This window comes from Oryctolagus cuniculus, chromosome 15 (assembly GCF_964237555.1).
Source record: "Oryctolagus cuniculus chromosome 15, mOryCun1.1, whole genome shotgun sequence".
In the NCBI taxonomy this organism is placed as follows: Eukaryota; Metazoa; Chordata; class Mammalia; order Lagomorpha; family Leporidae; genus Oryctolagus; species Oryctolagus cuniculus.
Genome location: NC_091446.1, coordinates 36349331 through 36372555, shown reverse-complemented (window position 1 = coordinate 36372555; position 23225 = coordinate 36349331). Strand labels below are relative to the sequence as shown.

General features: G+C 42.4%; 1 protein-coding gene across 1 annotated transcript in view; it reads right to left on the bottom strand.

Moving 5' to 3' along the window:
- NOC3L (NOC3 like DNA replication regulator) overlaps positions 1 to 23225 on the bottom strand; it is a 55592-nt gene that overhangs the window by 6191 nt on the left and 26176 nt on the right. The window contains exons 11-19 of the mRNA XM_002718388.5: positions 11632 to 11763; positions 9563 to 9643; positions 9130 to 9230; positions 6313 to 6385; positions 6169 to 6232; positions 4374 to 4445; positions 3833 to 4014; positions 1352 to 1480; positions 923 to 1020 (exon numbers count right to left, since the gene is read on the bottom strand). Of these exons, the coding sequence (XP_002718434.1) occupies positions 923 to 1020; positions 1352 to 1480; positions 3833 to 4014; positions 4374 to 4445; positions 6169 to 6232; positions 6313 to 6385; positions 9130 to 9230; positions 9563 to 9643; positions 11632 to 11763 (932 nt within the window). The remainder of the gene's footprint in view (positions 1 to 922; positions 1021 to 1351; positions 1481 to 3832; positions 4015 to 4373; positions 4446 to 6168; positions 6233 to 6312; positions 6386 to 9129; positions 9231 to 9562; positions 9644 to 11631; positions 11764 to 23225) is intronic.

Sequence of the window (23225 nt, the reverse complement as noted above, 5' to 3'; positions counted from 1 at the left end):
GAATAATTGAAGTATTTCCCAAATGGGGAAGAGTGGAGAGGAAAATTTTTTTTCAACTTTTCCATACTTTCTAAAACTGTCAAAATAAAAAGTTGAGGAAAAAGGAGCTTCTTGGGACAAGCACTGTGGTGCAGTGGGTTAAGCCACCTCTTAATGTCTGCATACTATATTGGAGCACTGGTTCAAATCCCAGCTACCCCACTTCTGAACCAACTTCCTGCTAATACACCTGGGAAGGCAGTAGAGGATGACCCAAGTACTTGCCCTGCCACTCATGTGGGACACTTGGATGGATTTCCAGTTCCTGGCTTCAGCCTGGCCCAGCCCTGGCTATTGCAGGCATTTGGAGAATGAACCAGCAGACAGAATATCCTATTCTCCCTCTCCTTCTGTTGATCTGTTCTTCAAATAAATAAATGAATTTTTAAGAAAACAAAGATATTTCTTTTAGGAAGACCCCTTCCCCTATCTGGAAGAACATAAGGTAGATGTAGGAAGAATCCATCCAAGCTTTTTGTAGGATGGGAAGTACTCCTGGGAAGGCCAAGGAAAGAAAGTGGTGCCCTTCTGGTGCCAGTGTTCCAAGGCATCTCTTTTTCTCTCTCTCCTTATTTTCTCACTTTCTTGCCACAGCAGGACCATTCAAATTAAGAAAGTAAGTAAATACATAAATGGAAGCTCCCTTGGACTGGTGATTTATCTGCACATAAAGTAAATATGTGAAACTTTTCAAATATCACTTAAAAAGAAAGGTTTTAAGTGATTACACAAAACTAACAAAATCACAGCATGTTTTTCTGTTTAGAATAATTCAGGAGTATGAAGTAAGTTCATATCCAACTGGCACCTTGTATTTCATGGTCTATTACTTTACAAAGCAGACTTTTCACAGTCAATGGAAATACAGCAAAGGTGTCACTACCTTCGGCTCAGCTCGGGCCTAAGTGCTTCAGAGCCTTCAACAGGTGCTCCAGCAATCAGGTGCGCTGCAAATTTCTGCACTACGGGATGGTAATGTCTCTGAAGAGGACAAGCACAGTTTACAAAGGTCATTACTTTACAATACAAAGATTCATCATGGCGAAAATTTTCTTTAAAAAGCCATACACACACACAGACACATACATATTTATTTGCCCCACAAAACTGTTACCATTTTCTGCTTTGAATTTTTCCTCAATGGATGAAAGAATAGTAAGAGCAAAGTAAAAATGAGACATATTAATGTAATAATTTTTAAAAAGAAAAGGGGAAAAAGGCAGGCCCAGAAAAATAAAGTTTAGGTATTGTGGCAATAACTATTTGTGGTTAAAAAATAGGGGAAAAAAAAAAAAAAGAAGGTTGCTCTTACCCGCAGTGCATGCAATTCCCAGAGAGCAGTGTTCTGAGCATTACAGTACTCGGGCTCGTCCAGCTCAGGGAGGAAAACTCCACTTCCTTGAGATTCATTGTCAAGCAAGAGATCTGTTTTGGGGAAAGTCTGCAAAAACGACAAACAAGAAGGTTAATTAGGGGCTGGTATTGTGGCGTAACGGATTAAGCCACCACCTGTAATGCCAAAATCTCAAATGGGTGCCGGTTCAAGTCCTGGCTGCTCCACTTCTGATGTACCTCCCTGCTAATGGCCTGGTAAAGCAGCAGAACATGGCCCAAGTGCCTGGGCCCCTGATTCCTTCTGGGAGAACTGGATGAAGCTTCTGGCTTTGGCCTGGCCCAGCTCCGGCTATTGCAGCCATTTAGGAAATGAACCAACAGATAGAAAACCTCTGTCTCTCCCTCCCTCTTTCAATTAAATACATCTTCTTAAAAAAGAAAGAATTAAGGCCGGTGCTGTGGTGGAGCAGGTAAAGCTGCCACCTTAAGCGCCGGCATCCCAGATGGGTGCCGGTTCCTGTACCAGCTGCTCCTCTTCAAATCCAGTTCACTGCTATGACCTGGAAAGCAGTGGAAGATGGCCCCAGGGCTTGGTCATTGCACCCCCATGGCAGACCCTGAGGAAGCTCTTGGCTCCTGACTGCTGGCTTCAGATCAGCTCAGCTCCGGTCATTGAGGCCATTTGGATTGTGAACCAGCAGATGGAAAATCTTTCTGTCTCTCCCTCTCTCTGTAACTTTGTCCCTCAAATAAATAAAAAAATAAATCTTAAGAGAGAGAGAGAAATTAATTAAAATGAATACTGTTATTTAAAGAATGTTGAGGCAGGCACTGTGGAACAATAGGTTAAGTTGAAGGTGGGGTTGCAGGCATTCCATATTGGTGTGCCTGTTCATGTCTTGACTATTCCACTTCCAATCTAGCTCTGTGCTATTGCCACTTGGAAAGCAGCAGAGGATGGCTTAAGTACTTGAGTTCCTGCCACCAAAGTGGGAGGCATTCCTCACCCCTACCTTCAGCCTTGCCCAAAACAAGCTATTGCAGGCATTTGGGCAGTTAACTAGCAGATGAAGTTATATCCTTCTTTGTGCCTTTCAAATAAATATCTTTTTAAAGAAAGATATTATTGGTCTGTACTTGTATTTACGTTTTAATTTATGGTTGTATAAGAGCTATAAGGCCCTGACAGAACTCTTGGCTCCTGGTTTCAGCCTGGCTGTTGCAGCTGCCTGGGGAGTGAACTGGCAGATGGAGGATCTCTCCGTGACTCTTTCACATAAATAAATTTTTTTGTTGTTTTTAACTTATGTGACAGGCAATGTCACAGACAGAGACACACACACAGAGAGAAATCTTCCATCCACTGGTTCACTTTCCAGATAGCTGCAATTACCAGGGCCAAGCCAGCCCAAAGCCAGGAGCCCAGAGCTTCTTCCAGGTCTCTCATATTGGTGCAGGAGCCTAAGCACTTGGTTCATCCTCTGCTGCTCTCCAAGGCACATTAGCAGGGAGCTGGATTGGAAGGAAACAGCTAGATCCTGAACCAGCACCCATATGGGATGCTAGCATCAAACGCAGAGGCTTAATCCACTATGCCACAAAAAATAAATCTTTAAGGAAAAAAGGGGGTTTATATTATAAAACAAAAATTGCAAGATTATGTTTTATCTTGGCTTGCTTTGAATATAATTTACCTTCCAACAGAAGATATTCTTTTCACCCTGAAATCCCACTTGTAAAGATGTTTCTTGGCTGGCACCGCGGCTCACTAGGCTAATCCTCCGCCTTGCGGTGCCGGAACACCGGGTTCTAGTCCCGGTCGGGGCGCCGGATTCTGTCCCGGTTGCCCCTCTTCCAGGCCAGCTCTCTGCTGTGGCCAGGGAGTGCAGTGGAGGATGGCCCAAGTGCTTGGGCCCTGCACCCCATGGGAGACCAGGATAAGTACCTGGCTCCTGCCATCGGATCAGCGCAGTGCACCGGCTGCAGCGCGCCAGCCACGGCGGCCATTGGAGGGTGAACCAATGGCAAAGGAACACCTTTCTGTCTCTCTCTCACTGTCCACTCTGCCTGTAAAAAAAAAAAAAAAAAAAAAAAAAATCTTTCTTATAGAAATATTTGCTGTGGCATACTGGGTAAAGACACTGCCTGCAGAGCCAGCATCCATATGGGCTCTGATTCAGGTCCTGGCTGCTTCATTTCCAATCCAGCTATCTGCTAATGGCCAGGAAAAAGCAGAAGATGACCCAAATGTTTGGGCCCGACACCAATGTGGGAGACCTAGATGATGCTCCTGGCTTTATCCTGGCTCAGCACTGGCCACTGCAGCCATCTGGGGAATGAACCAGCAGATGGAATATCTTTCTAACTCTGACTTTAATAAGTAAATCTTTAAAAAATAACAACAAAATGTCACTGCACCACTAAGAACTAAGCTCTGTTCATCTGTATTACTACTTACATGCATTAATACTCTGGTAGTAGCTAAAATGCCAATGCTTGAATTTGGAAGAACATGAAGAGCAAGGGTACAAAGGCGCTTGATGAAAGCCAGGGCTCGTTGTTGAGAAACTTGCTTTCTGCGCTTGGTTAGCATGATGTCAAGGCACTGGAGTACAATCTCTACACCTTCATTGGTAGCACCTGAAACAGCACACACATCCATCAGGGCTGTACTCTTTATTTCTGCATTATGCAAATTTCACTTAACTTGAGAAAAACCCAAGATGAACTGTTGCACTAATCCTAAACCATTTTCCTAACCAATGAAGTAGTACTGGTGAACTACTAAAAGATGCAGTGGGCTATAGTTACTGCACCTCCAGTCAATTCTGAAAATTCTCTCTCCAAGTCTTACCCAAGTTAAATACATATTTATGGCACTGGGAAGCCAACATTTTATGTACCCATTCTTATTTCTCATCCACGATTGACTGTAATTCTAGACGTAATATATTCTTAAGAGGCAAGTCTGTAATAGAGAAATATCTAAACATACATACCTGCATGTAACTTGAACAGTGTTTTGTAGAGATGTGTATAGAACTTCATTGGATCAATATTCAGAACATCACCTTTTAAATAATAATAAATACTAATTAGGTATATTTACAGCCTCCAAAAATGAAGCAAACAAAACTTGTCCGGGGGGGAAAGGAAGGTGGGGGTACTATGGCATAGCAGGTAAGGCCTCTGACTGCAGTGATGGCATCCCATATGGGCACTAGTAAGAGTCCCAGCTGCTCCACTTCCGATCCAGCTCTCTGCTATGGCCTGGGAAAGCAGTAGAAGATGGCCCAAGTCCTTGGGCCCCTGCACCCAAGTGGGAGACCCAGAAGAAGCTCTTGGCTCCGGATGGGCGCAGCTCCCACAGTTGTGGCCATCTGGGGAGTGAACCAGCAGATGGAAGACCTCTCTCTCTCTCTGTCTCTGCAACTCTGCCTTTCAAATAAAAACAAACAAACAAACAAAAACTCCTTGACTGGGGGGCAGCGCTGTCCCATAGCAGGTAAAGCTGCCAGCTGTAGTGTTGGCATCCCATATGGGTGCCGGTTCTAGACCCAGCCACTCCACTTCTGATCCAGCTCTCTGCTATAGCCTGGGAAATAGCAGAAAATGGCCCAAGTCCTTGGGCCCCTGAACCCGCGTGGGAGACCCAGAAGAAATTCCTGGCTCCAGCTGCTGCAGCCATTTGGGGAGTGAACCAGAGGATGGACAATCTCTCTCTCTCTCTCTGCCTCTCCATAACCTTACCTTCCAAAATAAATAATTAGTTTTTTTTTCTTTTTTGACAGGCAGAGTTAGACAGTGAGAGAGAGAGACAGAGAGAAAGTTCTTCCTTCCCTTGGTTCACCCCCTAAATGGCCGCTACGGCCAGCGTGCTGTGCCAATCCGAAGTCAGAAGCCAGGTGCTTCCTCCTGGTCTCCCATGTAGGTGCAGGGCCAAGCACTTGGGCCATCCTCCACTGCCTTCCTGGGCCACGGCAGAGAGCTGGACTGGAAGAGGAGCAACCGGGGCAGAACCGGCGCCCCAACCTGGACTAGAACCCAAAGTGCCAGCGCCACAGGCGGAGGATTAGCCTAGTGAGCCGTGGAACCGCCGTAAATAATTCTTAAAAAAATAAAATTCACTGGGGAAATATCTTGCAGCTAGTGATGTGGCATAGCAGGTTAAGCCACGCTTGTTGACTCTAGTATCTCTCCTGAGAGCATCAGCTAGAGACCCAACTATTCGGCTTCCAATCCAGCTCCCTGGTAATGCAGCAGAGAATGGCCCACATACCTAGGTCCCTTCTACCCACCTGAACTACTGGCCTCAGCCTGGCCCAGACTTAGCTGTTTCAGCCATTTTGGGAGTGAACCAGCAGATGGAAGATTTCTCTTTCTTTGTCTCTCCCTCTCTATAGCTCTATTTTAAAATAATAATCTTAAAAAAATCTTAGGGCTGGCACTGTGGGATAATGGTGAAGCCACTGCCTATAAAGCTGGCATCCCACATGGGCACTGGTTCACATCCCAGCTGCTCCACTTCCAAAACAGCTCCCTGCTAATGGCCTGGAAAAAGAAGCTGAAGATGGCCCAAGTGTCTGGGCCCCTGCCACCCATATAGGAGACCCATATGAAACTCCTGACTCCTGACTTCAGCCTCACTCAGCCCTGGCTGTTGCAGTAATCTAGGGAGTGAGCCAGTGGATAGAAGATCTTTCTCTTTCTCTGTTTAGAGTTAACTTTCAAACAAATCAATCAATGTTTTGTTTTGGTTTTTTTTTTTTTTTTTTTAAAAAAAAAAAGGCTTACCTTGCCCAGAAAGAATATGAAAAGCAGTCTGGACACAGTGCAGACTTTCTTGATAGCTTAGCTCCTTAAAAAAAAAAAAATCATTAAAAATTATAATTACCATTAATATCTTTAAAAAGTAATTCAGCAATAAGAGTTACTTACACCAGACTCAATGAGAGTATGAAGAACTACTAATAAATCATCAAAAAACTCGACATTTATAAGGTGAGCAAACCTAAAATCAAACAAAACTTAGTTATCAGAAATCCTGAAAGCAGAAATAAAGCAGATAAACACTGATTTCTGAATTTTTTAATGTTGTTTATTTCAGAATATTAGCTACGATAGAGGTAGTGGCAATTATCAATACTTTTAATTGATTCATTGGCCTGACAATTCACACACTGAGCACTAGAGTACACGAGACAGACTAAAATACACGAAACAGACTAAAAATACCACAAAATGACCTCTGCCCTGAGAAGGAAGTCACTGAGATCAAATATCCCTGAGCAAAGTTGATAATTTCTCCAGCACTACTCTAAGTCATACAGGAGGAGCCAGAAGTATCAGCTTCTAAGAAAATCAGTGCTAAGAAGAGAGAAAAGAGGAAAGATTTTGCCACTCATAAAAATATGGACTATATGCTATGATAGCTTTAAAATGGAAATAGGGGCTAGGCATTAGACAAAGCATTAAGACACCTATTAAAACAACTGCGTCCATGGGAGAGCCCAGGTTTGAGTCAACTCTGCTTCCAATTCTAACTTCCCTGCTACTGCAGGTCCTGGGAGGCAGCAAATGTCTCAAGTAGTTGAGTCTCTGCCACCCAACCTGCTCCAGAGCGTCTGGTAGGGGACGAATCAGTGAATGGAAGGTGTCTCTCTTTTGGCCTTTGAAAATAATTTTTTTTAAGGAAATAATACTAGAACTGGTATCTAGTTTAGGCTCTGCTCTTAATTATCTAAGTGATACCCAAAAAATTACGAGTGCCCTGGGTTTCTATTTCTAGAAATAATGGAGAGTACTAACAGAATTAAAGAGAAATGATATTTTGGGCTACTAAATGTGAATATTCCATTTAATATATCAGATACTGTGTAGATTAAAGTCAGAATACCATTCAATATTAGTGAAGTCTTTGACCCTATGTAAATCTTAGAAAAAGACCTTAGGAATAACATGTTCAGGGCCAGCACGTGGTGTAGCAGGTAAAGCCACCTGCAACACTGGCACCCTACATGAGCACCAGTTCAAGTCCCAGATGCTCCACTTCCAATCCAGCTCCCTGCTAATTTGCCTTGGAAAGCACTGGTAGACAGCCAAAGTACTTGGGCCCTGGCCACCCATGCAGGAAACTCAGATGCTTTGGAGGAGGTGCAGGGAGTGAGAGAGGGAGAGGGACTGTATGTATGCATAATTCACATAATATTCTTACTAGATACTACCTCAAATAATTATGAAAAGCTATTATAACAACCATTATACAACTCTCATTCTCCTACAAGGTCATTCACCAGTGTTGAAAGAATATGCAAGGCACTGTGGCAGGTAAAGACAGTGATTTGCAATGCCAGCATCCCATTTGGGTGCCAATTTGGGTTCCAGCTGCTCTACTTACAATCCAGCTCCCTGCTAATGCACCTGGGAAAACAGTGGAAGGTGGCCCAAGTACTCAGACCCCTGCTACTTCCCTGAGACCCGGAAGAAACTTCTGGTCTCTGGCTGCAGCCTACCCCAGCCCTGGCAGTTGTGGCCATTTGAAGAGTGAACCAGCGAATGGAAGATATTTCTGTCTCTCCTTTTCTCTAACTCTGCCTTTCAAATAAATTAATCAATTAAAAAAGAAAGAGAGAGAGAGGGAGAATATACAAAGACCTTTTTCAGCAGGAATAGATTATGCAGGACTAGAGAAATGATGTACAAACTGGATTAAAATAGACGACTGGCATGAGCCACTCAAAGTGTGATGGTAGATAATCAACATAAGTAAAAAGAACCAAGAACTGAGACATGAGCCTTAAGACCTTACAGATATCTAGCATTTACTAAAGCACAAGGGAAGAATTTGTGAAGATCTTAAAATACAAGTTTTTGCAGGGTCGGTGCTGTGCACAGTAGGTTAATGCTCCACCTGCGGCACCAGCATCCCATATGGGCGCCGGTTCTAGCCCTGACTGCTCCTCTTCCAATCCAGCTCTCTGCTATGGCCTGGGAAAGCAATAGATGGCCCAAGTGCTTGGGCCCCTGCACCCAAGCTGGAGACCCGGAGGAAGCTCCTGGCTCCTAGCTCCTGATCAGCATTGCTCCGGCTGTTGAGGCCATTTAGGGAGTGACCAGTGGAAGGCACACCATTCTCTCTGTCTCTCCCTCTCACTATCTGTAACTCTACCTCTCAAATAAATAAAATCTTAAAAAAAATAAATAAAGTTACCCTCCCCCCCCCCTTTTTTTTAAAAAAAAGATCTATTCATTTATTTGAAAGGCAGAGTCATAAAGAAGCAGAGGCAGTGAGAGAGGTCCTCCATCCACTGGCTCACTCCCCAGATGGCCACAACGGCTGGAGCTGCACCCATCCAAAGCCAGGAATCAGGAGCTTCCTCCGGGTCTCCCACCCAAGTGCAGGTGCACAAGGATGTGGGCCATCCTCCACTGCTTTCCCAGGCCATAGCAAAGAGCTGGATCAGAAGTGGAAGAGCTGGGGCTCAAACCGGTGTCCATATGGGATGCTGGCACTGCAGGCAGCAGCCCCACCCACCACACCACAGCACCGGCCCCTCAAAATACAAGTTTTGAGATGAGAAAACCAAGAGTCCATTGTTGTAAACAGATTCAACGTGGCTGACTAAAAGGGAAGCAGAACTGAGGGCACTGGCTCATCATCAATGAATTTTGTGAAATTCAGGATTACTTTGGTCTTATTTATTTATTTATTTATTTATTTATAATCTAAAAGGTTTTAACCAACACAGCCCTTACTTGGCAAGACCTTCTAGAACTGCTGGCAGGAGAGGTGACTTCTGTGCCTTCTTCAATATTCTGAAGTAGGTTACAAACACAATATTCAGAGTTTCTGTGTGCTGGCAGATAAAACAGACACAACAATATTAGCATAATATGGTATGTTGTCTCTTGAGTTAATAAATCTTGACTTTCAAAGCTCAACCTTCCCTTCTCTTTTCCTTACCACCCTTCCCTGCAATTCAGTACTAGGAATTTTAACAGAATGAGAACACACATCCAATAATTTCATAAAACTAGCACTGATCACATCATGTTTCTTGCATATTATAAAATTCACGTATCTAAGTCTCATGAAGTAAACCAGAGCTGTACAACCACAAATTCAGACAACAGGTTTCTTGTTAGAATCCTAACTGCCTAAAGCGTAGCAGAATGTGAGACTGCCTACCAGTCTAAGCTTCTTTTCCGTGCTCTCTGAAGCCTCCGCCTCCAGAAGCTCCCGCTCCAGTCTCTCCTCTGCTTTCTTCCACTGGAAATAGATCAGGGGGGAAAGAAAGGAAGAGCACATGCCACTACATGAAAACAGCAGAATATGTGTATGTTATAAACAATCCACACACAATACCTACAAGTTATCTATAAATGCACATATAAGCAAAAATAAAAAAAGAGGTATACAAACCAAATTCAAGTGGCAGTTGCCTCCTGGGAGGAAGGCAGGAAAGAGAGATCAGAAAGAGAAACAAAGGTGATTCCCACCTCTTCTCAATGGTTTCTTTCTTCTCAAGGGCAAAACTGAAGTCAATCTATTAATATCTTCTCATTCTGAATGGTGGATATATGGGATATGCTATCATTTTCTACAACTTCAATTTAAATTTTTCAAAGAAGATTAAAGAGAAAAGGAAGAACATGCTAAGCCTCAAAATAATTCCTAAAGTTAAAATAATCTATAACATGGATGTCAGGCATCAACAACACTTCCAAGGCCAGCACTGAGGGTACAGCAGGTTAAGCCATCTCTTGCTATGTCATCTATCCATATCAGAACACCAGCTTGGGGCCAGTGCTGTAGCACAGTAGGTTAAGCCTCCACCTGTGGCACAGGCATCCCATAAGGGTGCCAGCTTGAGTCCCAGCTGCTCCACTTCCAATCCAGCTCCCTGTTGATGGTCTGAGAAAGTAGTGAAAGATGGCCCAACTATTTGGGGCCCTGTACCCACGTGGGAGACCCGAAAGAAGTTCCTGGCCCCTAGTTGCAGACTGGCCCAGCTCCAGTCTTTGTGGCCATTTGGAAAGTGAACCAGTGAATGGAAGACCTCTTTCTCTGTCTCTCCCTGTCTGTAACTCTCTCAAATAAATAAATAAAAAGAAAAACAGAATCACATTTACATACAATGAATGAAACAAGACCTTAAATAGAAACTCAGTAAAACACTTGTTTCTCCAACTTCTTAACCCTATAAGAGTAGTGAACAATGGTTGCTAAACTGAACTTTTGAAGAGTGAACCAGTGAACAGGGGCTTTCTCTGTTGCCTCTGTCTCTGTTCTCTCTACCTCCCAAATATCAATAAAAAAATTTTAAGTTCTAGCTGTTCTAATTTAATTTTTGTCCTCCCAACCATGGCTATGTATGTGCTATACCCAATAGATACTCAAATATATTAGAATGGCAGGTATAAATAATTAAACTATTTACCTTCATTTGTTTATTTTTTTTTAATTTTATTTATTTACTTATTTATTTTTTGACAGGCAGAGGGGACAGTGAGAGAGAGAGACAGAGAGAAAGGTCTTCCTTTTTCTGTTGGTTCACCCCCCAATGGCTGCTGGGGCCAGCGCACTGCGTTGATCCGAAGCCAGGAGCCAGGTGCTTCTCCTGGTCTCCCATGCGGGTGCAGGGCCCAAGCACTTGGGCCATCCTCCACTGCACTCCTGGGCCACAGCAGAGAGCTGACCTGGAAGAGGGGCAACCGGGACAGAATCCGGAGCCCCAACTGGGACTAGAACCCGACGTGCCGGCGCTGCAGGTAGAGGATTAGCCTAGTGAGCCCTGGCACCGGCCTACCTTCATTTGTTTATAACTATCATCTTTTTGACAATTCTGCCATGTTTTCTAAAACTTATTAAACCAATTCAAAAACAGATATTCTGGAAATTATTTTTTCAGTTTTAAATAAATTTGAAGGGCCAGTGCCTGCATCTCATAGGGGTACGAGTTTGAGTTTCAGCTGCCCCACTTCCATCCAACACCCTGCAAATGTACCTGGGAAAGCAGTGGAAGATGGCCCAAGTACTTGGGCCCCTGCACCCACATGGGAGACCCGGAAGAAGCGCCTCATTTTGGACTGGCTTAGCTCTGGCCATTGTGGCCATTTGGGAAGTGAACCAGCAGATCAAAGATTCAAAATTTTTATTTTTATGATTTAACTATGAATTCTTACCTATGCCAATATTATGATTTTAGCCAAGATACAGTAAAACAAACATTTAACAAAAAAGGAAATAAATCAAACCTTTCTCTGCATTCGTGATAGAGTTTTTCTCTTTTCCTTGAAAGTCATGAACTTTTTTGGTTTATTAATGTCTTCAGTATCTTTCTTCACTTCTACTTCCTTGATTCTTAGGCACAAAAATGTTTTTAACATCTAATATTGAAAAAAATGCAAACACATAGTTTAATGTTTACATCACTATCAAAAATGGCATATAGAAAAATGCTTTTCACAATGTTATATTCTTCATTTACATATACAAAAACTTTGAAACTTTTTATCACATTTTAACAAAGTCCTGTTTCTCTTAATCATATTCAGCAATTTATGTCTATGAAAGGACAATAAGATTTGGCTACCAAAAAAAAAAAAAAAAAAAAAAACAACAAACCTTCTTTGGAGTTTAATGGATATAAGGAAGACAGAACACATTATCTGCTGCTGGTGAGTAGAATTATGAAGAGGGGCCAGGACTGTGGCATGACAGGTTAAGCTGCCACCTGCAATGTCATGGATTTGAATTCTAGCTTCTCTGCTTCCAATCTAGTTCCCTGAGGATGGGCCTTGGAAAGCAGTAGAGGATGGTCCAAGTCCTTGGGCCCTTGTACCCTCCTGGGAGACCTGGAAGAAGCTCTGGACTCCTGGCTTTGGCCTTGCCCAGCTACAGCCATGTGGCCAGCTGGGAGTGAACCAGTAGATGGAAGATATCTCTAACTCTGCCTTTCGAATAAATAAAACAATCATTAGAAAAAGAACTATGAAGAGTACATAGGCCAGGAAAAGGTTTCACCACTATGGAGGAGATATCAATTGAGACACTTTTAATCTAGCTTTAATTTATCAAATTGAAAACTCTCCAAGGATCCAAGATGGCTGAACAGTGAGAGCCACACTGGCCTCAGCCATCGAAAGTTAACAGGGATTGGATTAAGATGGTGGAACAGGGAGGGAATTTACTATTCTACTGTAGGAGAAGTTTAAAAAAATTGGCGAGTACAGTCAGGGAAAGAGCTAGGGAAAAACGGCAGAGGAAACTCCATTCAAATTAGAGAGACACTGTGGACAACTTGGAGGGTGTGGACATGCAAAACTAGACCCCAACAGCCGAGAAAGTCAGCACCAGCACTGGACTGAGGTGAGACCAGTCTGCAGCAGCCTAAGGCACTGGCGATAAAGCGGTGGGAAGAGCCTGGAGGGAATCTGCCTCTGAGCTCCGTGGGGGATAGTGCACCTACCAAACTAGAGGAGAAAAAAAAAAGGGCAGGGGTGCGGGGCAGGTTTCTCTCTCCATAGCCCTGCAATAGCATTCTCTAACAAGCCAATAGAGGGCGGGTGTCATTTATGACACACGTAACATCTGTGCCAGCTCATGTCCAAACAACCAGCAACCAGCTGAGTGGAGATATCTGAGTATGGTGGGGAGAACAAACAACAGGCTGGGTGCTTGTGACTGCAGGAGGCTGTGTGGGAGGGCTCAGGGTATGGCTGGGACTTTGGGCAGTCATTGTGGGAGGCTCCACAGGCTCAAGGTTCCCTGATTCCCTGGTGATGGTCACTGCTGCGGAATCTGTACTTATACAGAGATCCTTTGTGTAGTTCCTGTGGGAGAGCAGACTAATCCCACTGGGATTTGTGCCCCAGCACTGGTCTCCATTGAGGAGAGGAGGTGAGCTAAGTCTATGGCAACAGAGCAGAATAAACCTACCCTCTGATTAAAAAAAAAGAGAGAGATTTTACCACACCCTTCACCCAGGTAAACTGAACAGAGCTCCCTGCCTACACAGACCACACACCTTTAGGTATTCACTCCAGCAACCCACAGAGGCACAGTCAAAAGATAAAAGGCACCACAGGGGAAAAAACAAAGAAATCAACAGTATTTCCACAAATGTCCAATAATGAATGCAGCAACTCAAGAAACAAGAATAAAGATGACAACATGATGCCCCCAAAAGAACACAATACTTCAATACTACATATAAAGATGAAGAGATTGTAGAAAAGCCAGACATGGAATTTAAAAAATGCACAAACTAAAAAATTTGTACATGAGATGAAAGAATTTCTCCCACAAAATTAAGATATTAAAGAGAAATCAAAATGAAATCTTGGAAATGAAGAATTCAATAGAATAAAAAATGCAACAGAAAGCCTTAACAGCAAAATTGGTGAAGTTGACGAAAGAATACCTGACTTTGAAGACAAAGCACAGGAAATTATACAGTCAGACGAAAAACAAGAAGAAACTGGAAAACTAAAAAATCACTGTTAGGAATCTATAGGGTACTATCAAACGAACCAACATATGGGTCCTAGGAGCACCTGAAGCAGTGAAAAAGAGAAAGGATTAGAAGGCCTTTTTGTGAAATAATAAAAGAAAACTTCCCTAACTTGGAGAAAGAAAGGGACATCCAAGTACAGGAAGCACACAGCTTTCAGAGAGACATGACCAGAAAAGATATTCAACATAACATACTGTAGTTAAACTCTCCACAGTAAAACATAAAGAAAACATTCTAAAATGTGCACAAGAGAAACACCAGATTACTTTCAGAAGATCTCCAATCAGATTCAGAGTGGACTTCTCATCGGACCTCTTCAGGCTAGGACAGAATGGCAAGATATATTACAATCTCAAGTGAAAAAAACTATCAACCCAGAAAACTACACCCTGAGAAGCTCTCATTCATGAATGACAGTGAAATAAAGACCTTCCAAAGAATTTGTCACTACCTGCTCAGCCCTACAAAAGATGCTCAAAGATGTGCTATACACAAAAACACAGAAGCATGTAAATCACTACAAAAGAATGTGAAGGCAGGAAATCTCTCAGTGAAAGTACAAAAGAAATTCAAATTAAACAATAGGAATATTTATGGAAAATGGCAGGGCAAAATCTTTACTTATCAATAGGCACCTTGAATGTAAAAGGCCTTACTCTCCAGTTAAAACACACAGAATGACTGAATGGATTAAAAAACAAATCCCATCTATTTGCTGCCTACAAGAAACACATCTCACCAACAAAGTTGCAGACAGACTGAAAGTGAAAGGATGGAAAGACATTCTATGCCAACAGAAACCAAAAATGAGCTGGTGTAGCCATGCTAACATCAGACAAAATGGACTTTAACACAAAAACTGTTAAGAGAGACAAAGAAGGACACTATGTAATGACTAAGGGTTCAATTCAACAGGTGATGTAACTATTATAAACAAAATACACACCTAATTACAAAGTACCTGGCTATTTAAAAGAAATATAAGGGATCTAAAGGGAGTCACAGACTCCAATACAATAGTAATGAGGAACTTCAAAACTCCACTTTCAGCATGGACAGATCAACAAAACAGAAAATCAGCAAGGAAACAACAAAGTTAATCGACACGAGAAACCAAATGAACCTAACAGATATCCACAGAACTTTTCATCCCATAGTTGCAGAATACACATTCTTCTCAGCAGTGCATGGTACTTTCTCTAGGATTGACACATACCAGGCTATGTCACAAGTCTCAGCAAATTTAAAAAAATCGAAATCATACCATGCATCTTCTTGGACCACATGGAATGAAGCTTGAAATCAGCAACTCAAGAACCTCTAGAACATATGCAAATACATGGAGACTGGAAAACATGCTCCTGAATGAACAGTGGGTCATAGAAGAAATCAAAAAATTTCTGGAAACAAATGAAGATGACAGTACAACATATCAAAAATTATGGAATACAGCAAAAGCAGTGTTAAGAGGAAAGTTTATAGCAATTGGTGCCTACATCAAGAAATTGAAAAGGCACCAAATAAATGAGCTACCAATTCATCTCAAGGACATAGAAAAACAACAGCAAACCAAATCTAAACCAAAAAAAAAAAAAATACAAATTATCAGCAAAACAAAGAACTAGTTTTTTGAAAAAATAAACAAAATTGACACACCACTGGCCGAAAATACCAAAAGAACAAAGATAAAATTAGTAAAACTGGAGATAAAAAAAAAATGGAAAAATCTTCCATGGTCATGAATTGGGAGAATAAATACCATCAAAATGTCCATAATTCCCAAAGCAAAATACAGATTCAATGCGATATCAATCAAAATACCAAAGATATCTTCTCAGATATACAAAAAAGATCCTGAAATTCATATGGAAAAACAGGACACTTCAAACAGCTAGGACAATCTTATACAATAAAAACAAAGCCGGAGGCATCACAGTGCCAAATTTCAAGACATACTATAGGGCAGTTACAATCAAAACAGTCTGGTACTGGCTCAAAAACAGATGGACCAATGGAACAGAACAGAAACTCCAGAAATCAATACAAGCATCTACAACCAGCTTCTCTTTGACAAAGGAGTTAATAACAACCTGCAGATGAAGCAAAGTGTCTTCAACAAATGGTGCTGGGAAAACTGGATTGCCACATGCAAAAGTATGAAACAAGACCCCTACCTTACAACTTATACAACAAATCCACTCAAAATGAATTAAAGACCTAAATCTACGACCTGATATCATCAAATTCCTAGAGGACATTGGGGAAACCCTGACACAGGCAAAGACTTCTTGGAAAAGACCCCAAAAGCACAGGCAATCAAAGCAAAAATTAACAAACAGGATTACATCAAAATTGAAAAGCTTCTATACTGCAAAGTAAACACTAAGTGGGGCCAGCTCTGTGGTGTAGCAGGTAAAGCTGCTGCCTGAAGTGCCGGCATGACATATGGGTGCCAGTTCAAATCCCAGCTGCTCCACTTCTGATCTAGCTCTCTATGGCCTGTGAAAGCAGTAGAGGATGACCCAACTGTTTGGGGTCCTGCACCCACGTGGGAGACCTAGAAGAAGCTCCTGGCGTTGGATTGGCGCAGCTCCAGCCATTGTGGCAAATTGGGGATTGAACCAGGGAAGAACTCTCTCTGCCTCTCCTTCTCTGTATGTGTAACTCTGACTCCCAAATAAATGAATTAAAAAACAAAACAAAACAAAAAACAAAAACAAAAACAAAAACAAAAAAAAAACACCTCAGCAATGTGAAGAGGAAACTGACTGAATGCAAGAAAGTATTTGCAAACTGATAAAGTATTAATAACCAGGGCTGGCGCTGTGGCACAGCAGGTTAATGCCCTGGCCCAAAGCACCAGAATCCCATATGGGTGCCAGTTCGAGGCCCAGCTGCTCCACTTCCCATCCAGCTCTCTGCTATGGCCTGAGAAAGCAATAGAAAATGACCTAAGTCAGGGCCGGTGCTGTGGCTCACTTGGTTGGTCCTCCGCCTGCGGTGCCGGCATCCTGTATGGGCGCCGGTTCTAGTCCCGGTTGCTCCTCTTCCAGTCCAGCTCTATGCTGTGGCCTGGGAAGGCAGTGGAGGATGGCCCAAGTACTTGGGGCCCTGCACCCACATGGGAGACAGGGAGGAAGCACCTGGCTCCTGGCTTCGGACCAGTGTATCCCCGGCCGTGGTGACCATTTTGGGGGTGAACCAATGGAGGGAAGACCTTTCTGTCTCTCTCACTAACTCTGTTAAATAAAAAAAAAAAAAAAAAAAAATGTGTACTGCTATTTAAAAAAAAAAAAAAAAAGAAAAGAAAATGGCCCAACTCTTGGGCCCCTACACCCACGTGGGAGACTTGGAAGAAACTCCTAGCTCCTGGCTTTGGATTGGCACAGCTCCAGCCGCTGCGGCCAACTGGGGAGTGAACCAGCAGATGGAAGACCTTGCTCTCTCTCTTCCTCTCCCTTCTCTGTATAACTCTGACTTTCAAATAAATAAATAAATCTTAAAAAAAAAAGGATTAATAACCAGAATCTATAAAGAGATCAAGAAATTCAACAACAGCAAAACAACCCAGTTAAGATACGGGCAAAGGACTTAAACAGGCATTTTTCAAAAGAGGAAATCCAAATGGCCAACAGGCACATGAAAAAATGCTCAGGATCACTAGCCATCAGGGAAATGCAAATCAAAACCACCATGAGGTTTTACCACAACCTAATTAGAATGACTTCCATACAGAAATCAACAAACAACAAATGCTGGTGAGGATGTGGGGAAAAAAGTACAGATAGTTAATAACAAAAGGGGATACAGGCTGGCTACAGAGCAGCAAGCATTTCCCGTGGAGAAGCCCAGGAGTCCAGCAGAGAGCGAGCAGGTCCACACAGAGGGAGCAAAGAGTCACAGAGACAGCAGAGGTGCAGTGGAGAAGCAGAATGGGGCGACTGACGCCACACCTTCCCCTGTCCCCGGGCAGACCAGGTAAGATATGAAGTTGAAGGTCCACAGAACTGCGATTAGCAGAGGGCGGTAGAGCCAGGCAAACTGTGTTTCAAATTTCAAGTGGGAAGAATAGGGAAATAGATGGATAACTTGGGCATACCCCTGCCCATCCACGCCACCCCCTCCCCACAACTGTATCTGCAGCCTGCTGGGAGAAGCCATGTTTTCTGTTTACATCTCTGAATGTAAACAGAATGCTATCTCATCTGCCTCCCATGCACACCCCCATCAATTGCGGTAGCCACTTCACCACACCACCCCCTACCCAAGGAACCAGGATTACATTTCAGAGTAATTTCCCCCCAATACCACAAAAGCTTTACAACAGGGATAAGTTTTTTTTTGTTTTTTGTTTGTTTGTTTGTTTAAGATTTATTTATTTACAGAGAGAAGGAGAGGCAGAGAAAGAGAGAGGTCTTCCATCCACTGATTAACTCTCCAACTGGCCACAGTGGCCATAGCTGCACTAATCCTAAGACAGCAGCCAGAAGCTTCTTCTGGGTCTCCCATGTGGATGCAGGCACCCAAGGACTTGGGCCATCTTCCACTGCTTTCCCAGGCCATAGCAGAGAGCTGGATCAGAAAAGGAGCAGCCAAGCCTTGAACCGGTGCCCATATGGGATGCTGGCACTACATGTGGCAGCTTTACCTGCTACACCTCAGTGCCGGCCCCAACAGTACTTTGAACACTTTATAAACTTAATGAAATAAAATCAGAAGAAAGCCAAATGAAAACAAAAATAAAAAACTCACCAAGAAGAACAAATGGGAAACTGGTATTTTCCTTTTCACTTACTGTTATGCCTTTCTTCTAATCACAGCAGTATGACTTACAAACGCCCTGTGGACGGCCAGTGCCGCGGCTCACTATATTAATCCTCCGCCTGCGGCGCTAGCACCCCGGGGTTCTAGTCCCAGTCGGGGAGCCAGATTCTGTCCTGGTTGCTCCTCTTCCAGTACAGCTCTCTGCTGTGGCCCGGGAAGGCAGTGGAGGATGGCCAAAGTGCTTGGGCCCTGCACCCGCATGGAAGACCAGGAGGAAGCACCTGGCTCCTGGCTTCAGATCAGCGCAGCGCGCCAGCCACAGCACGCCAGCCATAGTGGCCACTTGTGGGGTGAACCAATGGAAAAAGGAAGACCTTTCTCTCTCTTTCTCTCTCTCTCTCTCACTGTCCAACTCTGCTTATCAAAAAATAAAATAAAATAAAAAAATAAAATAAATGCCCTGTGGTGTGGTTAGTTTCCATTTTAATTTTGTTTCAGTTTCTGAGTATTTTAATATCAGATGAAGATGAACTTTCACAGAGTGTTTTCAAATCTGCATTGCTAGAGAGAGCCTGAAGACTAATTTTTTGTTTCAACATATTTTACTGCAGGTCTATGTGGTGAGTAGCAGAGGCTATCAGCATTTTAAATTGTTTTATGATTGATTTGGAAGAGCATATATAATTAAACATAGACACTATTAGGGAATTTAACTAGAATATGTGTTTTTGAAATACACACGGACTTCTAGAGTAACACAAAGTGCACAGTGATTGTAGCTGTCCCTTGCAATACAGAATCTCCCTTTTGCACAGGGAATATAATAAGAAACTTCAAACAGATCAAATGAAGTTTCTAGTTCTATTGGATTTTATAATCTATTGGGTTCTATAAGCAAACCACTTTAGCTGGGATCTGCCAGGGGCTTGCCTGGATTTGCTGCCTTACTATATGCAATCTGGGGAATGAATGGGTACAGGATTTCTTATGTATTCACAAGTCACTAATTAGTGATTAGTTCAAGTCTGTTGAAGAATGAATGTTTAAGATGGCATTAGTACATGTTAAAGATCTTGGTAACTGTCTTGGGCACATCTGCAAAAATGAGACCATTTTAAGTATGGTTTAGACATATTCTTTGCTAGCTTTTTCTCCCATTTTTGATGACACTGATATACAAGGGCAGAACCTCTTGAGTATTCTGGTGGGGGGGGGGGGGGATGAGAGAATGTATATGTTTATATGGAAGTGCACATACCCAAGCTTTCCTAGAACATTGACTAGATACTTCAAGTTTCTGGTTTTAAAGCGACTGCTGGCCGGCGCCGCGGCTCACTAGGCTAATCCTCCGCCTAGCGGCGCCGGCACACCGGGTTCTAGTCCCGGTCGGGGCGCCGGATTCTGTCCCGGTTGCCCCTCTTCCAGGCCAGCCCTCTGCTGTGGCCAGGGAGTGCAGTGGAGGATGGCCCAGGTGCTTGGGCCCTGCACCCCATGGGAGACCAGGAAAAGCACCTGGCTCCTGGCTCCTGCCATCGGATCAGCGCGGTGCGCCGGCCGCAGCGCGCCGGCCGCGGCGGCCATTGGAGGGTGAACCAACGGCAAAGGAAGACCTTTCTCTCTGTCTCTCTCTCTCACTATCCACTCTGCCTGTCAAAAAAAAAAAAAAAAAAAAAAAAAAAAAAAAGCGACTGCTATCAAACTGAGATCTCATATGCCAAACTTTAATCTGCTTTTATGATTTCAGGCTAATGATATGAAAGTCCTAAGAGGATTTCACATTGAGTATGTATACACAAACTTAACTATAATGGTGGTAAACATGCTACTATAATTAATTTTTCTATATTCTAGACAATGTTATTCATTCAGAACAAATAAGTATATTTTTAGAATAAAATTTGTAAGCATTATAAAATCTTTAGTAAGTTATAAGGTCTATGATGTGTTTAAAAACTGCCATTAAAAGCAAGATGCATTAAATATGTAATTATCAAAAAAAAAAAAAAAAAGGATCTCTACATCATATGGAAACACATGGAGAATGAACAACATGCTCATGAATGAACAGTGGGTCATAGAAGAAACCAAAAGAGAAATTAAAAAATTTCTGGAAACAAAAAATAATATAACATATCAAAATTTGTGGGACACAGCAAAAGCAGTGTTAATAGCAAAGTTTATAGCAATAAGTGCCTACATCAATAAACTGGAAATGCACCAAATAAATAAACTATCTATGCACCTTAAGGATCTAGGGAAAAAAAAAAAACAGTAAACCAAACCCAAAAGCAGTAGAAGGAAATTAATAATTAAAATTAGAGAAGAAATCAACAAAACTAAAACCAAAAAAAAAAAAAAAACAAAAAAAAAAACAAAAGATCAGCAAAACAAAGAGCTGATTTTTGGGGAGAAAAAAAAAAACTGACATACCACTGGCCCAACTAAACAAAAAAAGGAGAGAAGACCCAAATCAATAAAATTAGAGATGAAAAAGGAAATGTAACAACAGACATCACAAAAATAAAAAGAATCATCAGAAATTACTACAAAGAGCTACATGCCAACAAACTCAGAAACCCAGAAGGAATAGACAAATTCCTGGAGACAGATAACCTACCTCAATTGAGCCATGAAAACATAGAAAACCTAAACAGACACATAACCAAGACAAACTCAATCAGCAATAAAAGCCCACCCAACAAAGAAAAGCCCAGGACTGCATGTCTTCACTGCTGAATTCCCCAGCCATTTAAAGAACTAACTCAATTCTTCTCAAGCTATTCAAAACAATTGAAAGAAAGGGAATTCTCCCTACTTCACTCGATGAAGCCAGTATCACCTTAATTCTTAAACCTGGAAATGACACAACACAGAAAGAGAACTACAGACCACTTCACTTGATGAACAGATGCAAAAATCCAACAAAATTCTAGCCAATCGAATTCAACAACACATCAGAAAGATCATTCACCCGGAACAAATGGGATTTATCCCTGGTATGCAAGGATGGTACAACATTCCCAAATCAATGTGATACATCACATTAACAAATTGAAGAACAAAAACCATATGATTATCTCAATAGATGCAGAGAAAGCATTTGAGAAAATACAACACCCTTTGATGATGAAAACTCTAAGCAAATTGAATCTAGAAGGAGCATTCCTCAACATAACCAAGGTAATTTATGACAAACCCATGGCCAACTTCCTATTGAATGGGGAAAAGCTGGAAGCATTCCCACTAAGATCCAGAACCAGACAAGGATGCCCACTCTCACCACTGCTATTCAATATAGTCCTGGAAGTTTTAGCCAGAGCCATCAGACAAGAATAAAAGAAGTCAAAGGGATTCAGATCAGTAAGGATGAAGTCAAACTATTCTTATTTGCAGATGATATGATTATATATGAAGAGAGGACCCAAAATACTCCACTAGGAGACTACTAGAACTCTTAAAAGTTTGGTAAAATAGCAGGATATAAAATCAACACACACACAGAAAAACAGGCTTTTGTATACACAGACAATGTCATGACTGAGAACTTCTTTATAAATCTTTATTTGCTTCACTCCCCAGTTGGCCCCAATGACTGGAGCCATGCCAATCCAAAGCCAAAGCCAGTAGCCAGGAGCGTCCTCCAGGTCTCCCACACGGGTGCAGGGGCCCAATGACTTGGGCCATTTTCTACTGCTTTCCCAGGCTATAGCAGAGAGCTGGACCGGAAGTGGATCAGTAGACTCAAACCAGCACCCATATAGGATTCTAACACTGCAGGTGGCGGCTTTACCTGCTACGCTACAGCAGTGGCCCCAATAAAGAATCTCATTCACAACAGCTACAAAAATATTAAATACCTTGGAATAAATTTAACCAAGAAGGTCAAAGATCTCTACAAGAATTATAAAACTTTAAAGAAAGAAAAAGAAAAAATGGAAAAAACTTCCATGTTCATGGATCGGAAGAATCAATATTATCAAAATGTCCATTTTTCTGAAAATAATTTACAGATTCAATGCAATACCAATCAAAATACCACAGACATTCTTCTTATATATAGAAAAAATAATGCTGAAATTAATTTTGAAACAAGAGACCTTGGATAGCTAAAGCAATCTTATACAATAAAGCCAGAAGCATCAAAATACCAGATTTCAAGATATACTACAGGGCAATTATAATCAAAACAGCCTGGTACAAAAACAGATTGATAGCCCAATGGAAGAGAACAGAAACTCCAGAAATCAATACAAGCATCAACAACCAACTTACACTCGACCAAAGAGCTAAAACCATTCCCTGGCCGGATTCTGTCCCAGTTGCCCCCCTTCCAGGCCAGCTCTCCGCTGTGGTCAGGGAGTGCAGTGGAGGATGGCCCAAGTGCTTGGGCCCTGCACCCCATGGGAGACCAGGATAAGTACCTGGCTCCTGCCATTGGATCAGTGCGGTGCACTGGCCGCAGAGCGCCGGCTGTGGCGGCCATTGGAGGGTGAACCAACGGCAAAAGGAAGACCTTTCTCTCTGTCCCTCTCTCTCACTGTCCACTCTGCCTGTGTTAAAAAAAAAAAA